At 36.5% G+C, this 22,068-nt stretch overlaps 1 protein-coding gene across 3 annotated transcripts in view; it reads right to left on the bottom strand.

Moving 5' to 3' along the window:
- TENM1 (teneurin transmembrane protein 1) overlaps positions 1 to 22,068 on the bottom strand; it is a gene marked incomplete at both ends in the record, with an annotated part of 585,996 nt that overhangs the window by 115,183 nt on the left and 448,745 nt on the right. For all 3 annotated transcript variants that reach the window (XM_080911093.1, XM_080911094.1, XM_080911092.1), the window contains 3 exons: positions 1,149 to 1,292; positions 17,532 to 17,799; positions 20,198 to 20,459. In XM_080911093.1, the coding sequence (XP_080767219.1) occupies positions 1,149 to 1,292; positions 17,532 to 17,799; positions 20,198 to 20,459 (674 nt within the window). The remainder of the gene's footprint in view (positions 1 to 1,148; positions 1,293 to 17,531; positions 17,800 to 20,197; positions 20,460 to 22,068) is intronic.

The raw sequence follows: 22,068 nt of genomic DNA on the forward strand, positions 1-22,068 counted from the left end.
TGCCAGAGCTGCTTCCTGACTAGTGGGACCAGTTCTTGGTGAGAAGCACAATGCTTCTACAAAAAGAGATGCTCAGTGAACAAATGTCTTTCCCAGGAGAGGGGAGAAATTATCCAAAATAATAAGGTGTTCTTCTCATTAAAAATGATCAGAAAGGTAGAAACAGAAAGTAGATTTAGTGAGGCTGCTGGTAATGCAAGAGATATTTTTGTTGTGATAAAATATTCTGTATGTGGGTTTTGGTGATCACAGCATAAGTACAAATTTTCTAAGATTCATTTAAGTGTGCACTTAAAACCAGTAAGTTTTATGATGTATAAATTATACTTCAATAAAGCAGTTCAAAATTCTCAGAAGTAACTTCATACCTAATTACCTAAGAAGTAATTATGGGCGAATTAGGAATGTAAGCAATGTGTGGTTCCCAAAGCCAGCTTTCTGGATGGCTCCCCTCTGTTTCAACATCTATGTGAAGCAAATGATAGAAAGATACACGACTGGGAGCACGCAGCTGGGAGCTGGTTCCATTGAGGTCATTTCCCACTTTGTGTTTAATGTCAATGACAGGCGTTTGAAAGGGACAATCCATATACGCCAATAAAAGTGAGTGGAAAAGAAAGGGCTGCTTAAAATGTCAAACTCTTTCAAATCAAAACAAAAAAATACCCTAATAATTTAATAAGTGGCATCTGCCCTTTCGTTTTTCTTCTCTAAACTGTGGCTCTCCTTTTGACAACTGAAAAAAAAAAAAGGTTGACATTTTGTCTGTGCTTGAAGCTTTGCTCTATTTTTTTGTTTTTTTGAAATGGAACTTAGCATCTTTCTTCAAGGAGAAGAGGGAGGTATACTGGTGGCATATAGTAATGGATTTGTTTACCTGGGTCCCACATAGGGACTAGGTCAATAGATTTGCAATTCTATTGGTGGAGCCAGTCTGGTTATATTTGCTCATCAAGATTTCTATGAAGCTGTTTTTCACTAAATATACAAATGAAGTGAGATCATGGGCAAATGTATTAATTTGAACATCTCTAAGTGGCATCATTGTAGGTGAGTTTGCTCTTACACGTGACCAAATTTTCAACAACAAATGAGTACTAAACAAGATTAGGAGATGGGTATTAACACAAATTTTAAAATTATCTCACCGCTTTGAGGATTAAAAATATGATGCTTATTCAAGGACCAGCCTCCTAGGTTAGATGCATCCATCTCAAAGCCCTGCAAAACGACCGTCCTTTGTTCCCAGAGAACAAATTCAGGGCACATCTCATATTCATATCCCACAGATACTGCAAAAGAAGCGTTAAACAGCATATTAGAAAATTGCAAAATATTTGTCTCATGTTTACATTGGTTGATAATTCTGTGATTGTTGTAACTGCTAAAGATTTCTGATTTGGTGTGAAATTGAATAGCAATACCTTTCACCTGGCATAGTATGGAACTGTGCTTAGAATGACATTGGCTTTCTGAGAATTCCATGCACAGAGCATAATTCCTTAGTACTTCTGCAAAGGTACAGGAGAAGGCTGTTTTTTTTACTTCTCTAGATTGCAAAATGCATTCAGGAAATGGACTTTGGAGTACTGAACCACTTATGCAACACTTGAATACATATGACACTAATAAAATTGATTTAGTTCATTCATATATTTTTTTGTACTAACAGCCTTTCTTTACCAAGAGACCAGAGTCTGCTTGAAGTGCTACAATTGTAAATCCTACTTTGTGGGGATTAGGCTTTCACTTCTGCATATAGAGTACCAATGGGACATCACCCAAGCATTTGGCTTCAGCTCCTATGAAGCACAGATGTTGTGCATTAAATGTGGAACCCTAGTATGCCTCTAAAACGGGATGTACAGAATGTGGTATTTTAGATGTCTTTGCCCTACTGAAATATGTATAGCCCAGGCATACCAAGTCGTAGCCATTTTCTCAGTTGGTGAACCTGCTTACCTGTTGGAACCCCAGATTTCTGTCTTATTAATTGCAAAATGCTCTCTAGCACCTAAATGTTCTCAGCCTGAGAACACTGGTTCATTACTCTGCTCATCCCACTGGTGCTTTTGCCATGTTACCAGCTTAAAATAGACCAAGTTAGTCTGTCACCTGATACATACCAGTCTCTACTAGCTCTTTAGATAACTTTGGAAAGCTCCGCTCTTTTCTGATGTTTGGTTATAAAAAATGGTAAAGCAAGAAAATAAATAAACAAGTGCTGAAAACAATGGCAGAATAACAGATCATAAATGAAAAATGAATGCAAATCATTTTTGGTTACTGCCATTATTTTATAGCCAGGAAAACAAATTGATTTGCTTATGTGTATGTATATATATGGTGATAAGTCAAACCATCTTTAAGATTACGAGAACACGAATCTCCAATTTTATAAATGCATGACCAATCTGAAGTTGCAGGTTACATTTCCTTTGCTTTCCCAATCCAATAAAGCTTAGGAGTAAGGAATCCTAATACTTTTCACTGGGTGTAGCTTATGATTTGAAGGACCATACAGTTGACTTTAAGCTTTCTGCTATTGGTTTTGAAACCCTTACTATTTTTTTTAATGGAAGGGGATATGTATTTTTGTTTCACTGGGTTTGACAAATTCTATAACCAATTCTGATGTCACTGCACTTCAATCAACCATCAGTTTGTTAAAACTCATGGGAATTAATTGTTGTGTATGTGCATATACATATGTGTATGCTTGCATATGTAGAGCCCAGAGGTTGATGTGTGTCTTTATCAGTATCTCTCTACATTATTATTTTTAAATTTAAAAATTATCTTTATTTGTTTGTTGGTTTATTTGCTTGTTGGTTGCTTTGCTTGTGCCTGTTCCAAAATGTGTATGTAGACTTTAGAGGACAACGTGAAGGAATCACCTTTCTCTTTCTACCATGTGGTTTCCTTCTATCTAACTCAGGACATCAGGCTTGGCTACAACCAGCATTATCAATTGAGCTATTTTGCCAGTCTCACCCTTAACTTTGGTGGGAACAGTTTCTCAGTGAACTGGAGCTCACCAGCTTAGCTAAACAGGCGGACTAGAAAACCCAGGGATGCTCTTCTTTATGTCCTCTCTGTCCTGGGCTTACAAATGTATGGCATCACACCTGGATTTACATAGATTCTGGGGATTCAAGTCAGGTCCCCAGGCATGAGTAACAGGCACTTAATCTACTGAGCAACCTTCACATTTCTGCAAAGTAATTTTTCATTTAAATTTAATCCCAACCAAGCAACACTATCAAGAGTAATTAGTGGGCAAGGGCAATTACTAATCATAAAATGAAGGTAATGTCTAAACAGAAGTCATGTCAGGGGTATCTGTCTAATGCTGTTCTTTATGAAGATAGGTGTGAATAAGATCTCTCAGCTAGAAGGAATCACAAAGGTAATCTCTGGTTGCACTTGTGTTCTTCATCAATCAACCTCATCAGAGCTCTTCTACTGACTAAGAAATCCCAAACAGCTGATTTTAGACCAAGAAAAGAAAAAGGTTGACTTTCAGATCTGCCATTAAGTAGCTTTGGAGTCTCAGGCAACTTCTTCATCTCTGAGAGTTAGGGTCTTTATTGGTACACAAGTTGGGAGAGGGACATTAAAATTGGTCCTTCTTATATGACTGGTTCTGATGTTTTGACTTGTGAATCTTGTGATATAGTATAGTCTTCCTAGGTCACTGCAAATATACACAAATGTACCAATTTTGATAGTAAGTAATTGAAATATCCAAGAAATACTTTTGGATAAAAGACACATGTATTGAATAATTATTTTCATACTTCATTCAACATTAACACTATATGATTCAAATTTTCACTCCAGTTACATAGCATTTGGTAAGTTCTACTTTAGGATCAAACTAACAAGACAAATATTACAATACATCTCATGTTAGAAAAATCAGGTGGTGAGAGAATGTTGTACGACATGGTTTCTGCATCTCTTGCCAATGTTTAAAAGTCTTGATTAATAAATAATCACAACAACAATAATTGCAAGTTCCTTTAAAGCCATCATCTCATTCCCCACTGTATGCCTGGCAATTATGGGAGCTGCCTTCTGTACAATGTAAGTCTGGTAAGCTCCCCTAGAATCCCTTCTCCGGAAGGTGATTGTGCAGTTTTGCAAATAAGCAGCGTGCCTTGGTGACCTCTGATGATGGTGTAGAGCCTGCTTTTCCCCTCTCAGTAACAGTTAAAGATCATCCTAACTCGGCAGCAGGAAATGCTTGCATAAAGCATCAATTAAACAGTTCTCAATGCAATGGTAATGAGACACACATACTATTTTCACCTCCTCCTATCTGCTCTCTGAATTGCTCTCTAGTCCACAACAAAAAAGTGCATTGGCTGCAAAGCCCACAATTATATTACCTTTTCCCTCCCCAGTCACAGCAAATAGCAACTAGGCAGCCACTTAATAAGTTCCTTCTAATTTTTATTAGATTTACTTTCTCCTGAGAAAGCTCTATGAGCTAATAAAAGTATAATTTATACTTAAGCCTTGTCTGAAATTCCAACTGACTTTAATGAGAATGGCTGTGTGTTGGTGGACTTTTGTGTGCAACTCCTTGCTCACAGTAACAAGGCCAGGTTTCCTTCTGACAGCAGCCCACTTTAGCATAATCCTGAAACTTACAATTGGCTTCTGAGAAGGAAACGTTTCACTCTATGATGCTGAACTGCTCTCAAAATGCAACAAACACAAACAAGCAAGCAAGCAAGCAGAGCAGCAGTGCAATCGTCACCTTCTCCCGGAGGCACGAGGCCACACACTGAAGCCCTAGTCTTTTGTATAATTAAATATAGGAAAAGGGGCTTCATATTGGATCCAGCACTAAAAATGCTAAGCTTTGTCAGAACGTTCTGCTCAACATCATGACAGCTGCCATGCTAAGTAAGCAGAGCGGACCATGACCAGTTTTTGGCCTGTTCCCTATAGCGTTTGATCATTAACACAGGACTGTATAAGTCAGAGATTTAGCCTCTGGCACTCTGAAGTGTGGCTAGGAAAACTAGTATAATAAGAAAGAAAACAATAATTCAACAGTATTTCAGAAGGACTATAGAAATGGTTTAGACACGCAATTGGCACAGGACTTCATGTTGGTGTGAATATACTGAAAAGGTCATTGGAAAAAAATCAATATGTAAGAATACTTTCTTTGAGCCATGTGTTAACCTCCTTTGTGACACCCTTATTCCATCCATGGTTCTGTCTTTTTGTATTCTTTGCCTCATATTCATGCAGAGATAATAATCGAATATTTGCTAAGAACAAGGCACTGGTTGTCCTGATACACATTACTTCAGAGTGCTGTGTCTTCTGGTCACATGGCCACATCTCTGACTTCATTGCTAGTCTTCTTGAAAATGTTATACTGGGTTAATAATGAACTTTGAATAAGAAAGACTAGCTTGTTCTCTCCAAGGAATTTAAAACCAACAAACAAACAAACAAAAAAAACAAAACAAAACCCTCCTAATGTTCAGACTGTTTATATGGGCATCATCATTTTTTAACCATATGTTGACTATAAGGCCAAAGAGGAGGGGCTACAGGGATAGCTAAGTTGTTAAGAGCACTGGCTTCTCCTCCAGAGGACCAAGGTTCTATTCTCAGTATCCACAGGGCAGCTCACAACTGTCTGTAACTCCAGTACCAGAGGATCTGACATCCTTGCACAGGTAGACAGGAAGGCAAAACACCAATGCACTTGAAATACAAATAGGTGAAAATAAAAACTATGAGACAAAGGGGCTATACTGTCCCTGACATCCAGTGTAATGACTGCAGCTTTCATCTATAGTGGCTAGAATAAGGAAGTGACAGTAAGCAGCCAAGGTAAAGATACAATACAATGAAGCTGATATGTAAAATAGGATAAGATTAAGCAGATGGTTTTCAATAACATCAGGCTAGGGCTTCAGAATCCATAATACATGCATTTATGAAAGTAATATATGATTAAAAGTAGCCTAATAGTCACTGGAAAAATTTATGTCACCTTTATGAACTCAAAATACATCTAGTAATAATTCAAAGACATTTAAAAATAACTAAGAAAATGAAAATCTTTTTCTTCAAGAGAAGTCATTTAATTGAACAATAACTAAAGAAATGCTCAACATCCCTAGTCATCAGGGAAATGCAAATGAAAACACTCATAACATTCCACCTCACACCAGCCAGAATGGATAAGATCAAAAACTCAGGTGACAGCAGATGCTGGCGAGGATGCAGAGAAAGAGGAACACTCCTCCACTGTTGGTGGGGTTGTAAGCTGGTACAACCACTCTGGAAATCAGTCTGGCAGTTCCTTAGAAAATTAGACATAGTACTACCTGAAGACCCAGTTATTCCACTCCTGGGCATATACTCAAGAGAATCTCCAATATCTAACAAGGACACATGTTCAACCATGTTCATAGCAGCCTTATTTATAATATCTAGAAGCTGGAAAGAACTCAAATGTCCTTCAACAGAGGAATGGATACAGAAATTGTGGTACATTTACACAATGGTGTACTACTCAGTTATTAAAAACAATGAGTTCATGAAATTCCTAGGCAAATGGATGGAACTTGAAGCTATCATCCTGAGTGAGATAACCCAGTCACAAAAGAACACTCATGATATGTACTCACTTATAAGTGGATACTATCCAAAAAAAGTGCAGAATACCCAAGAAACCAACTACAGAACTTATGAAGCTCTAAACGAAGGAGGCCAGATTGTGGATACCTCAGTCCTTCTTAGAAGGGAGAACAAAACACTCATGGGAGGAAGTACAAGATCAAATAGAGGAGCAGGGATTGAAGAAAAGATCTATAGATACTGCCTCACGTGGGGAACCACCCCATATGCAACCACTAAACTCAAGCACTATTGCTGATGCCAAGAAGTGTTTACTGGCAGGAACCAGATATGGACGCCTTCTAAGAGGCTCTGCCAGAGTCATATAGGTGACAGATGAGGATGCTTGCAGCTAAATATCAGACTGAACACAGGGATCCCAATGAAAGAGTTAGAGAATGGACTGAAATAGCTGAAAGGTCTGCAACCTCATGGGAAGAACAACATCATCAACCAGCCAAGGCACTGAGGTGGACAGGGTGATTGGGAGAGGAAGCACCTTCATGGAAGCAAGTTTAGGGGGTGGAGGGAGGGTAGTGGGGGGAGTGTGTGAATTTGAAATGTAAATACAGAGAATATCCAATAAAATTTAAATTAAAAATAATTATTTCATTAAAACTATAATAATGCAAAACCAGAAATGACACAAAATACCCACAGAACCAAAGAAAGGCCGTAACAACAGACCAAAACTATGTTGATAAAATATTATCTATTATAAATAACTACTTGCTCTCATGGTGTTTGTGCATATGTGTGAGTTGTGTCTTTTCCTATTTTCCAGCAATTTCGTATAGCAGAGGTTCCTTGATTTAACACATTCCATTGATGTTTATATATAATACCTAATTTATTAAGACTATCTTCATAAAGTTATGGGTTTATATTGAGTGCCTTTACAGGTTTTGTGAAAAGCAGTCATAGCATTTTCTTTTCTTTTTAATCTTTCTTTTCTTTACTTATTCATTTACATCCAATTCACTGCCTTCTCTGTTACTCTCTCCCACAAATTCTCCCCCTCCTCTTCTCCTTGCACCCCTGCATGTCAAGCCTCTGGGAGCCTAGGCGATTTCTCTCTCACTGAGGTCAGATAAGGCAGTCCAAGTAGAAGAACATATCCTACATACAAACAACAACTTTCAGGATAGTTCTCTTTCCAGTTGTTCGGGACCCACATGAAGACCAAGCTGTACATTTGCTACGTATGAGTGGGAGGCCTAGATCCAGCCTGTGCCTGCTTTTTGGTTGGTGGTTCATACTCTGAAAACCTCAAGGGCCCAGGTTAATTGACTCTGACGGTCTTCCTGTGGAGTTCCTATCCTTTTTGGGGCCAGTTATCCTTCCTTTTATTCTTCCACAAGAGTCCACTAGGTCCGTCCTTCATTTGTCTGTGGGTGTATGCATCTGTCTGAGTCAGCTACTAGGCAGAGCCTACTTTAATCTTCTAACATAGTGAATTATAGCAATAGATTCCCCACTGTTGAACCATCACTGTGGTCCCAAATTAAATTCAACTGATAATGATACATTATTCTTTTAGCCAGTCAGTGGATTTGACTTGGGTGATATTATTATTTTAGGATATATACCTTATCCATTCACAAAAAGGGCCATGCAAAATGATAATGTTAATATATATATATATATATATAATTGGACAGGTAGAAGAAATATAAGAGTTATTTAGAAGCTATTCAGCTGTCCCATAATAGGTCTTGTATACTGAAACCCAACTCAATGTTGTAACATTTTTACTGGGTGCCTTGTTCAAGTCTATTTGCATAAAGAACAGAGAGATGTTCTGGGATAATGTACATATTTGGGAGTTTTCTTGTGTGCCCTTGTCTGCCTCTTACTGTGGAGCCACATCACTCTACTACATAGGTAAGACTAAGGGGTCACTTCTCCCTTCATTCCTTTGTTTGTTCAATCATTCAACAAATATGCAATATTTATTGAGCACCTCCTGTTGACAGGCACTGTGTGGAACACTGGAGATATGGGAATGAATAAAACAGAGTTCTTCTAGGCACAGCTTATATTATAGTGAAAGAAAAAAAAAACACAGAAGAAAAATAAATAGCACACACAAACTTACATATACTTTGGTAAGTGTTACAAGAAGAAAATCTGTAATTTTCGGAGTAAAATATTAGGAGGGATTCTAATGAGGGAATTCATGTTGGATGGAGGAGACAAAGAGAAGAAATTTACTTAGTAAATTATAATACTCCTCTCTCACTTTGGGGAACATGCTCTAAGACCTCTTGCAGCATCTGTGGATAGCCCGAATCTGTTAACAGTATCAAACCTTCATGCTGGTATTTTTGTCTATGTGTCCTGCGGCACTGTCACAGAAGTAGTCAGAGTTAATCTATTCTTCCCGTGTTTCATGCTGCGGTGTCTGTCACACTACTGTTCTTGTGCTTTGGAGTCATTAAGTAAATTAAGCATTAATTGAACACGAGTGCTATAATAGCAGGGCAGTTGATTTGATAACAGACTCTTCTATTTGACACTAATAGCCCACTACAGTATTGATATGCTGGACACGGAGGTGATTCTTTTCTTGTTTTTCAAAATTATCGATGTTATGTGTACATGATGTTTGTGTGTATGTGGCATCCTGAACACATGGAGATCAGAGGACAACTTTGTAGAGTCAGCTCTCTCCTTTTGCCTGTGCCTAGGTTCTAGGGATGAAACTCAGGTAAGGTCGCCAGGCTCACATGGAAAGCAGTTTACTAGCTGAGCCATCTCACTAGCCTGAACTTATTCTTGTCTCTGCAAGATGGAATGGGGAGAGATATCATTATGCTGTTCAGAATGGCATGTAGTCTAAAATGGCTTGGAGTATTTATTTCTAGAAATTTTCATTTAATACTTTCAGTCTTCAGCTCACTGGGCAACTGAAACCAAGAAAATTGGAATCACAGAGGAGAGCGGGACTGCTGTATAGAATCACCTGGACTAGCAATGGTCTTGTGTTTGCACCCCAAAAATATTTGGAGTAAAAAATGTATTCAATACACTTAACCTTCTATACATCAGAGGTTAACAACATTGTATAATATTAGTTATTTATTCTTGGAATTGAGTGATTGACTGGGAAATACAGCTTTCTTCTGCTGCCCAGCAACACCAGAGAATGTGGTACTATGTATTACTAGCTAGGGAAAAGATCAAAATTCAAAGTATGTCTCTTACAGAATTCACATTGTTTTGATGGCACTGCACCAACATGAAATAGTAAGTTCACCTCATATGAATTGTGTGCATAGAAAAAAAACATATTAGGCAAAAGAATAGCATGTGTTGAATACTTTGATACTTGGCATTTTTATGAAATTTAAAGAAGGTCGGTTTGGCTGGAGTCACTTCTCCAGCACATCAAAAATAAATAAAGAACTGCAATCATTCCTGAACTCACCCAGTAAAAGGTAAAACAAAAGACTGTTATCCGTTTTCATTGTTTAGACAGCTTTGTTTGGGTAGGCCTTTTAAGAGTGGGACTCATCTTGGAAATGGGCTTCTAAAAACCTGCTTTATTAAAAAGGATGCAATATTGTAAAGAAAAGAAATACCTTTATACTCTCAATAGCATCTTGTTTTGAAGGATGAATTACTTTCTCACCACATCTTGGAGGACTGAAGTATATGGAGATGAGTTTAGAGAAGGGAGTGGGAGGCAGTGATAGTTACCAAGACTTGACTGATTTGTTTGTTGTATTCTTTGATAAACCATGACATTTTGTCTCTAGACCCTGCCTTACAGGTGAGGTCTCAACATTTATTTCTGAATGTCACAAGAGTTTGTTGACTGTTTATATATATATATATATATATATATATATATATATATATATATATATATATATATATATGCACACACAGTGAATAAAGTGTTCCTATGCAATATTTATTCTCTTCTAGCATATTTCAATACTATATTCTATTCTGATCATTTTTTGCTCTATTGCTCTCCACTAAATTACATTCTTTTAGTCCAATACTGCTGCTTGATTCATGAAATAAGTTTTACAATCCACCCATGAGTTTGTCCAGATTTAAATGGACACATAATACTTGCTTACTAGAGTATTGTGCCATTTAAAAGCCTTGGGAAGCTCTCAGGTCTTTATTTAAAGACTATCTCATATTAACATGTACACAATTCCTACCCTGCGCTAAACATTTTATATTTAAGCTTGGAAACCCGAATAGCACCTGAGAAGCTGGCATAATGCTTCGCTTTGCAGACACTTAGTGGTGATTTTTTTTCTGCATTTCTTTTCATGCTTTGCTTTGAGGTTGCAAGCATGTAATTGTTCCTTAAAAAACTTACACCCTAGGCACTGTGCCTATAAAGTTGACGGTCTAACAGTTCTGTTCTCAGTTAACAATTATGAATTCATGAGTGGAAAGAAATGAAAGATTATTATCTCTGCTAGCTTTCTTGACAGAAAGGCACTGGGGCATAGAAATTGGGCGCTTGTTAAGGTGGGTCAAGAATGACAGCAGAATTCCTGTTCAGTACAGGCTTTTAGGCTCGTTCTGAACCTTAGTCTCTTCCTCTGGATATTGGAGATCTTATTAATTGTGCTATGCCTACCAAGCAGGAATGCTATATGGATTAAAATGAAATAATGTATGTGAAAGTACCTTGCAAATTGTAAAGCACTCCCCATTTATTATTAAAATATTCAGTGGGTCCTGTTCTCATGGCTGCCCAGCTAGCTTAGGTTTTACTGAAGGAAAATTTATGAACACTAAAGCATCATTCTCAGGAATGTTTTGTGTGCACAAAGCAACCATAGCTTAGCACCTATTACTATTAATGTTCCCCTGTTTCTCTCTAACACAATTTAGACAGACTCCTATGTATTGTGAACCTTTAGGAAGTCTAGTTCCCACAGAAACAACACTCTTTCTTGCCAAACTACTGTACTAAATAATTATGCAATCATTGTTGCCAATAACCTTGAAGAAAAATAAGATTGTTTATTGCAGCGCTACTAAAGGCTGATGGCTGATTTTCTGAACTTCCAGGACTCTAAACTGCAGCAATTTAATTTAATTAAAATGAAGACCAGGCAGAATGCATTATTATACATTGATAATATATGCAGACACAGGCGGACATAGGGAGTTATTTTGACAAAATTCACATAATAGATGCAGATCAGAGGCCCTGAACAAGCTAGTTTGTCAAATTTAATATGCCATATCTAGAATTTTAACAGCACTATGAACTTAACAGTAGTGATTTTTTATATTGTTGTGTAAGCCATAGAGTTGGGAACGAAACTAAATAAAATACAATGATTTCTAGACATTATACTTGCTGTAGAACCAGGGAATGAAGCACTAATGCCAAACCATTCCAAATGCTCATGTGCAGTTTTCAGCACGGCAGGCAGTCTTGTCTATGAACCAGACAACAAAATCTTTAAGCTGGATGAACTAGTGATTGTGGCTTTTGTGGTGAACATTAGGGTGAGTTTTATTCTACATCTACTAGATCAATAGTGTACTTGGATTAATCAATCTTATTAGTGTTCACCAATACTCTTTTTAGTAAGGAGTCTATATAATCCCTATTGGTAATTTCTTCACTCTTGTATTATCCTCATTGCCAAGGTCTGTTTCATTGCAGTGAATGATGGGATAGCCTAGGATGTTAAATATTCTCCTTTCCATTTGGTTGTCTTTTAACACTTTATTCTTCTTTTGTGACATTCTAGTCCTTAGATACAACACCAATTCCCCAAAGCTGAGCTACATGGGAAGCAAGATTTCCACATTTCAAACTAAGTGACATTTCAACGTAGATATTCTCCATTGCTTCAAATTCAGCTTATTTAAATTTGGACTCTTAGTCCATCATCTTAAAATAGCTGGGCCAGAGACTGACAGTTAATTGGTATGAGAAGGAACAAGAGTTAAGTCCTTCTTGGCCATAGCCTTAATCAAAATCCTTGCTATAAGTAGAACATTACGAACGATGGCTAAGGCTTATATCAGTTTCCTATTGCTACTGCAAAAAAAGTGTCACACAGTGAAAGGACTCAAAGAAAATAAATTTGTCATCTTACAGTTGAAGCTGCCATGAGTCTCAAATGGGTTTCAATGAACAAAATCCAGGGTGTTAGCAGAACTAAGCTAACATCCACTGACTTTAAAGGTAGATCCCATATTTGTCATCCCCAGCTTCTAGTGGACACTCCTATTCCTTGTTTTGTGGTTCTCATATTTCTTCTTAAAGACCAGAACTACGCATCTATCTCTCTGTGTCATTGTCACCCAGTTATGTCCTTGTGTAACTCTGATCTGTCCATGTGATTTCAAGCCTTTCTGATAATGCAAGGCCTAGACAAAGGAGGGCAATTTTCAATCACATATTCAAATCTAATCATCAAATTAAATTTCCTTTGTAACCTTAATTCTCTTTTAGCATGCAACATAACATACTTAGAAGGAAGTTAGCTATTTTTATGTTGCCAAAAATCTATATTAAGCTTTCTGAATTTAAAAGCAATCTGAGCAATGCCATATAAAACATTTTTGTTACTTACCTGATTGAAAACTTGGTCTATTTCCACTCATACTGGTACACTAATTATAAAATATTGACATGCTCACAAGTTTATAGTTGTGAACATTTCACCCCAGTGATTATATGTTTAATACCCATGTCACAAAAAAAGACCCATGTCACCATACATTTATTACTTTTAAATTTCTTTGTTTTCCTTCAAGGGTTCTCCATTTTTCTTGAATAGTTGATTCTCCGACTTCATTATTGCACTGCTTCAGATGCTTTACCATTATCAGAAAACTGTTAGCTTCTATGATGAGAGGAGAATTAACCTATCCCAGGTATGAGCTCCCCTAATGACCGTTCAATGCAGAGTGGTCAGCTCTGGGACCATATGCATGCAACAACAACGATTGACCTATCAAGTTGTATTTATTTGTATGTGTATGTACGGTTTGATTGCACAGCAGTAATTAAAGAAAATGAAGCTATGGGCATGAGAGTTGGGGGCACAGAAGGGGCTTGAGACGAAGGGATCTGGGAGAGACTAGAGGGAAGAAAGAGAGGAAGAAAAGTACTCTAATTATTTTTAATTCAAACATTAAATTTATTGTAAGGAAAAGTAAACATAAATAACGAGCTGTATAAGTCATGAATTTATTTAAGTTATACATATAGGCTAACATGTTATAGATTAAATCTATAAATATAACACAAACTAGGGTTTCCTTCAATAAAGAAACTCTTTTTTACCTATTTACTAACCTTTTTCTAAACCAAATACTTTAAAAATGTGTTAAAATGTGCTAAGCACTAAAAGTAAACAATCACCTGTTTCCTCTTTTCAAGCTAAAATAGGGAGACAGAGATAAAGGATGTGTAGTAAATAATGTCTCTTTAGCCACCAGTCCCTTAAGTCATGGCCAACTGTCGCATTTCCTACAAGGCACATAATCTATATTTCAGCTTAGGTACTAGTGCAATTATTTTGGCCTTCTATTAGGGAGCTTTGTCAATCTTTTTCTCTACTCTAAAATTTACCCTTAAACTTATAAAGAAACTTTGCTTTGCTTTATACTTTGAATATTTCTAAAGGATTTCATTATGTTTCACTTTAATTAGTATAACTAGCCTTAGCCCCCCCAAAAACATTTTTTACATCCTTTTACTTTAAAAAATTTCTTGAGATTATATTTACACCATTGCTCTCTTCCCTTTACTCCTTCTAAAACCTTCCACATGGCATTTTGATTGCTGTTATTTTATAGTCATAATGATACACACAGGTGGACATTTTAAAAAAGTCACTATTAGAGTCTACATATTAATTTTTGCTTAAAATATGGTTTACATAATTATAGATAAATGTATTAGTGGTTTCCTCATTGAGGATGATTAACTAGAACAAAGAGTTTAGAGTAGTCAGTTGTGAAGATATGTATAAAGAAGAGATACAGTTCATGTATAAAATGAAGTTGATAATATGGTACTGTTAGGGGCTAGAGAGATACTTCTGTCAGTGAAATACATACTATGTACACTTTGGGGATCTGAGTTCAATCTTCTAACCCCACGTTAAAAGACTGGTACTATATCCCTGGGGCTTCCAGGACAGCCAGACTAGCCAGATCAATGAGTCCTAGGTTACATGATAGATACTATCTCAAGGGAAAAAAAGATAGACAGGGAATGATCAAAGACATTTAACATTAACCTCTGGCCTCCATATGCATTTGTACACATGTCTACCAGCACACACACACACTCACATACACATACAAACAAGATGTGGAGCAACTGAGAAAAATTATTTGGGGTTTCTCAGTAATTCAAACATGGTATTACTATGCTGTGCAGAAATATTGATAAATATACAAAATAATTAAAATCAGGTATTAAAATAAAGACATGTATACGAATATTTATAGGAAAACTACTCAAAACAGGCAGAAAATGAAAACAGGGCTACATGGAGGGAGCCATGGTTCCAGCTGCTCATGTAGCAGAGGATGGCCTTGTTGGGCATCAATGGGAAGAGAAACCCTTGGTCCTGCCAAGTTGATGTTGCAGTGTAGGGGAATGTCAGGGTGGGAAGGTGCGAGTGGGTGGGTGGGTAGGTGAATACTCTCATAGAAGCAGGGGGAGGGGCGATAGAATAGGGGATATGGAGGGGAATCTGGGAAAGGGGATAACATTTAAAATGCAAACAAAATATATTCTAAAAAGGAAAAAGAAAACAGTGCTAATGTCTTTGATTTGATAAAGGAGTAGACTTATAGTATATACATGTAATAGAGTATTGTTTCCTGTGTTCAGTCTGATGTTTAGCTGCAAGCATCCTCCTCTGTATCTATATGAATATCCAATAAAATTGAAAAATAAAACAAAACAAAGAAAAAGAATATTGTTCAGTCATAAAGTGGAAGGACAGCTCTATGAGATTACATAAATGAACACTTGGAATGTTATGCCGAGTGAAAAAAGACAAACTCAAAAGTTCACTTACTGTATGGTGCTATTGGTTCGAAATATACAAATTAAGGAAATATAGGAAGATAGAAAGGAGATTAATGGTTTCCAGGACCAGAGGAGAGAGAGGTGTGAAGAGTAACGGCTAATACGTGTGACACTCAAATTTGGGCTTGAACCCATGACCCTGAGATTAAGAGTCTCCTGATCTATTGACTGAACTATCTGGGCACTCCCTGTAGGTAAAGTTTTATGGTATATAAACTATGTCCCAACAAAGCTGGTGTTTTATTTTGAAATCATGTTCAGCTTCATGCACCTTCACACATCTTCACACATCTTGTGAAGAAATAATAGAAATTATAGCAGTTAGCTCTTCGTGTTGATAAATTTGTATGTTACAGCTTAAGAAAATAATAACCAATTGTAACACCAACAACTAAAATAATTTTTAAATATAACAGGGGTCCAAGGAGGTGCCTGAAGAATTGGAAGATAAAGAGCTATATAGAAGTATAAGAAATTTTAGTTTATTCTGCCCAGGAAATCAAGAACTATAGGCTAAAATCTGGGGTCAGAGATTATAGGACTTTGAGTATATATCAGGTATGATCACAGAAAGTGCCTACTGCAAAAAAAAATGGATGAAAGTATGGGAAAAGCTAAAGGAAAATCAAGGAGTGGGAAACTATCAGACTGGCAGCACTGGGCAGCACTGTGAGGCCTTCTCATCTTACAGATGACACAGGGATCACAGGAAGCTTAGAGACAGATGGCCACCCACCAGGAAGACAATTGAATGTAGAGGAGTCTCTAGAACTTTAGCATAATGGCTACACCCAAGAGAGACCAAATGTTGGCTGCTCAGTGACCTTAGTGTAAATTGGCCTCATGGTAGACTGGCTGGTATAATGTGATATTCATTCAACAAGAATCTGAATACAAAAAAAGTAAACCAGCAGACTGGTAGATGAAGAGCTGAGAGAAAGGGAAAGCAGTATTGAAGTCTAAGGTGAGCTCACTAATAAGAAAGATTGAGGGCGACAGTGAAATCTTGCTGAGGAAGGGGCTGAGGTCATCCAAACCTGCCCACGTTCCTTGTATTTCAGTAAAGTTCAGTATAGATTATGTCATAAGTCAAGTATATGCATCTTAACTAGGCAGAGAAAAGACACCAGATTTTTCATTTTCCTCCGGAATAGGAGAAGAATATGATACACTATAGTCTAAAAAATATTGCTTAGTTGTGTGGAGTTATCTCATGGTAAACACTTGCAAGGAAGGATGTGAAAACAGCTGCTCCAGAGATTCAGCTTCTAATATGTCCTTGGGTTTCTGGACAATACAGTAATACTCTGTCTCAAGATTAGATATAGAAAATCATATAGGAAATAGGAATAGGAAATCCAGATAATATTTTATTTCACATGTTAAAGTAATAAGTTAATAGAGTCTAACCATCCTAGACATAAATGATAACAAGTAGAGATGCCTATAAGTTAGAATTTGGTAGTTGTTAAGGTAAAACGGCAGTCTAAATGTCAAATTAAAAAAAAAAAATTCTCCAGAACACCACAGCAAAGTCTACAGTTAGAAAGTAACAGTCAGCTATGGAGACAGCTACAAGTTAGATATTGTGTTATTCCACTGGCATTCCACTGCCATGTAGCTAAAATATATTTAAGCAAAATAATCAAAGTAGAATTCTAAGCAGGTCCAAAGTATGTGTTTCCTTTAACAGGAAAACCTGATGGTCCTTAACTGGAAGAAAAATAATAAATATTACAGATTCACATTGATATACATCTAATATTTTCTGTTTTGTAAGCATGATACTGCGATTTAAATAGAAATAAATAGAACATACCCAAAGCTTCTGCCAGGCCCCAAACCTTCTGTCCATAGATGTCGGTCTTGTTCCAAGCAAATGTATAGACGAGATTAATTGCAGCAGGAAACCACTTCTGTGTGAGTCTGCCTTCCACAGCTACTGTGAGGTGTACTTTAATCATGCCCACAGGAATTGTTGAATGTGTCAAAATGATCCTCAGCAAAGTTTTATACCCAGGTGTTCTACTGCTCAGGTAACTGAGCCTCACGAAGCTGGACGGAATGGGGATTTCCTCCTGTACAACCTAAAATTGAAACACACAGGCATACACAGACACACACCACCAAGAACAAAATTAGCTGTCCAGTGGTCACAGGTAGAGGAAGCTGACACAGGCTTGTTGTCTGAGAAACAGACCAAAGGAAAGTAAGTACCGGAATACACTGGTGTCATCATGCGTTCCTAGATATTTATGAGTCTGGGCAACCCAAAGTTTTGAATTTTCTACTAAAATGTGAATGAGAACAAGACTGGAGCCAACACTACAGATTGCGCTCATCTTCTGCTGCCAGGAATGACTGCAAAGATCAGTTTTATTCTTTCAACCGTGTTCTAAAAATTGCTTAGCAAGAGTTGGGAAAGGTACCACTGCCAGATGTCAAGCAGGGTGGTGCTCTAAGCTCCATGAAGGGGGTCTTCTTCCTTATAAATACATACAGATACCCTTGCTTGGTGCTATGGCACACACTTCAATTCCATTGCTTATTTAGGCTGAGCTTTTGAAGAGGAAGGACTGTAGGAGCGGGTATCGATATTTTCAAGCAGAAAGCAGAATGTGATATTAATGACAAAGATTTTGGAGTTCATCTTTACTGAAGTCACCAAGTTTGTTTACTTTGGAGCTTGGAATGATTTGGAGATCAAAATTTCAATCACAGTTTTCTCACATTTTTCATGACTGTATATACAAATGGCTGGGTAAAACTTTCTCCAATTTGGCTCCGATGACCAAAATGAAAATAATTCCCACTAATTCCTCTGTAAATCTTATAGTAAACATTGGTTTCAGAGTTAAAATGCCATTTGGCTTTGTTAATTAATTGGTATTACTTATTTGTTTATTACTACAGATGGAACTAAATGTCAAAAACTGGTAACTAAAACTGATCGTATATTCCGTGATTTTTAATTTTCAAAACAAAATAGCCGAAGAGGCCATTTTATTCAGGATATTTAACATGACGTGGAATGTGTAAATATTTTCATGTCCTGTTTTATTACTACCTCTTTTCTTCTTCAGCTTCTTTATAGTTGTAGGCAAAGTGGTCCAAAGAACTGATATTTAAATGCAAAGCATCATATCCTTTTCCAGATTTGGGGGTATTTTTGCCACTTCCAAAGAACTAATGTCTTTTTTTATACCCTTTACAAAAGAATTGTTTTATTTTTAATGTTATGTGTCTGTGCATGTCTGTGTATGAGTTTGTGCACATGAGTGTAGGTGCCCATGGAAGCCAGAAGAGGGTATCTGATTCTATGAAGCTGGAATTATATGCAGTTGTAAGCTACAAAATATTCGTGCTGGGAATCAAACTCTAATCCTCAGGAAGAATAGCATGTGTACTTAACTGCTGAACCACTCCAGCCTCTACACTATATATTTTATATTAAAATTGTCCACTGGCTACTTTTTCAGATCCACACTGTAGTCAATGATAACACATTTGTTACAACATCTATATCTATCTATCTAATTTATATTAGGAAATATTTCCAAGTTTGAAAACCTTTGTGTTAAACAAAGATTTAAACTTTCTAATGACATCTGTGGAAGAATGAATGCACCAATTTTATAGACATTATTTTTCCATCCTTTTTCTTATTTTCTAAGAAAAAGTGTTGGAATAGCCAATACCACACACTACAGACAATCTGGATGGCTTTTTCCAGAGAGGGTTATTGTGGTTATTGTCCCTCAGTGAGAATACCGGGAGCTTTGGGGGCTGTTGTGAAAGCAGTAAAGTCAGTTCAATCTTCGAATATTCATTAAGCTGTTTGAGGTATATGCTTGATTTTTAGATCTGTAAGTCATTTGTGTGGCATCTACTTTCAAATAGCATTAAGACATTTCTATGAATGGTATCATGGCTATGAGAGTAGTTTAATAATAAATGTTCAGTAAAGAGTAATTCTCAGAGATGCTAAATTATTAAGATCTTAACTATAAAGCTCAAATACTAAAAAACAACTTTGCATAAAGCACCTATTTCCAGTTTTGAAATCTACTTTATTAAATACAGCTAAACAAAAAGAACTTTCATGTCTTCTAAGAACAATGACAGTAAATACAACCTACTCAATAGAAGAAAAGTAGATTTTAAGCAGCTTCAGTTTCAGACCAGAAACAGTCAAAGCTCATTGATTATACTGTTATCACCATTAAACAAGCTCACCATAATTTTTAGGGCACCATGTTAATTTGGTCAAGGTTGAACATTTCTCTTGAGAGCTAGTTTACCTTACTATTTCATGGCCACATATAATGATGTTCTAGAAAGACTTCATTCAAAATGCTTCTTTTGAAAAACAAAGGGACCCATAATATAGGAGCAACAGGAATGATAGAAAAAGACTTAACTATAATCCATTGTCAAACATCTTAATGACTATAACTTCATACATGCAAAGCCCAATATACCTACCTGCAGCTCAGGAACAATAGTTCCCCTTTCTGGACAGGAGCCTCCAAATGATGTGAGGGGTGACGGAAGTACAATAGGATTTGGGCTGATGAAGTTGGAAATATCACAGGATGGTGTGTCTGCTACAATTCTCTGCATGATCACTTTCTCCACCACAATAAACTGATTCCAGGGCAACCAGAGTGTTCTCTTTTCAGACAGGAAAGGTGATCGGTCAAAGATTAGGACTACTGAGATACCACCAATGGCTACGAGGTCAAAGCTAAAAGGGAGAAAATAAAGCAGGAAGAAGAGAAGAAGGAGGAGGAGGAGAAGTTGGATAAAGGGGTGGGGCAGGGGGAGAGAAGCACTATGAATGACATGAACAGTCCAAATAAAATTTATTATTTAAAATTAAAATAGGTTAATTATAGCATTTTTTAATTTTGGAAAATTGTATCCACTTTTGTTTTCTGTTTTATAAATCTCCATTAACTTAGTATTCATTTCATGGATCATTTCTTTTTATTATTCAGTAGCCTTTTGATATGGACTTTTGTACCAGTGTGTGATATTCATCAGAACTGAAATATCAATTTTAATATTTTCTTAAACAAAATTAGTCCATACATACTTTTATAAAATTAAATTTGACATTATTGCTTCTCCTTGTTTGACTACTTACTGTTTTCAGTATTTAAATGTGCATATTCATCCTCAAAATTTCTATAAATAGCTATATACTATATGTATTTATATATATACAAGTATATATTTTCTGCTCATCTATCTACCCATCTATCTATCTATAATCTATCAACATATCTATTGATCTATATCTCTCTATTTATATGGAAAGAGCCAAAGGTTAAATGTCTTGTTCAGGGTCACAAATACAGTGTCAGAAATCAGTAAGTGTTTCTCGGATAAATTTGGGAGAAACATACAAGGACAGGAAAAGTATTCAGAGAAATTTGAATCAAACAGTGCATAGAGCGCCTGCATCTAACCACCATTTTCAGTCCCTGATTATGTTTGAATTCTATATTTAGGATTTCTGATTTTGGCTTCCTATTATCAGTAACTCTTCATACTTATATCTGCCTCCAGCTCTCTGGTATCTCTGACAAAAGAAGACTATATCTTCTGTAAGCCAACTATGTCCCTCAGTAGAAGTGGTCTCTGACAAGACTATTGTATGGGAGCATAAAAGCCTCAGCTTTCATTTCATTCTGTGCTGATGGCTACACCTAACTTTTTAAAAAGTAAAATGATGTCTTTGAGGTAGTGCACTTGAAAGCACCCAACAAGATGAACTTTAACAAAAAGTAATAAAATGATAAATCATTATCATTACATCTTAAAAATACATAAAAGACAATATGATGCTCCTTAATACTCAAAGCAATACAAGTTGATATCAGCACAGTATAATCATGTCCATACATTAGCACAGGCCTTTCAGTAAAATTCTTCAATGCAGAAAGCCTGCTAAGGAAATTGACTTAATTATAGATATTTTGCCACTCCCTTTATGTGAAATTTATTAGGCTCAATCAAGTATTACCATTCATCTCTTATTGAAGATAATCCAGGTAAAGATAAAGGGTGGCAACAAAGGATGGTTAGCACCATATATTCATTTGTGCCTTTTTAGCGAAGTAGCAGTAATATTAAGATGTATTTCAAAAGGAGGGTTTTAGTAACTGAGTTAGGAATTAATATTGGTTTCAATTCAAAAGTAAAACCAGACAGTGTATGCTTTAGACAGAGCTGCTGAATTCATGATAATAGGAGTTGTTTAAGACAGTTTCAGGTGAAATGTCCAGTACTGTTTGTTAAGAAAGCTCTTCTTTACATCAAGTTTTACATAGATTTCACTTCAAGTCCTT

Source organism: Micromys minutus (genome assembly GCF_963924665.1).
Source record: "Micromys minutus genome assembly, chromosome: X".
Lineage (NCBI taxonomy): Eukaryota > Metazoa > Chordata > Mammalia > Rodentia > Muridae > Micromys > Micromys minutus.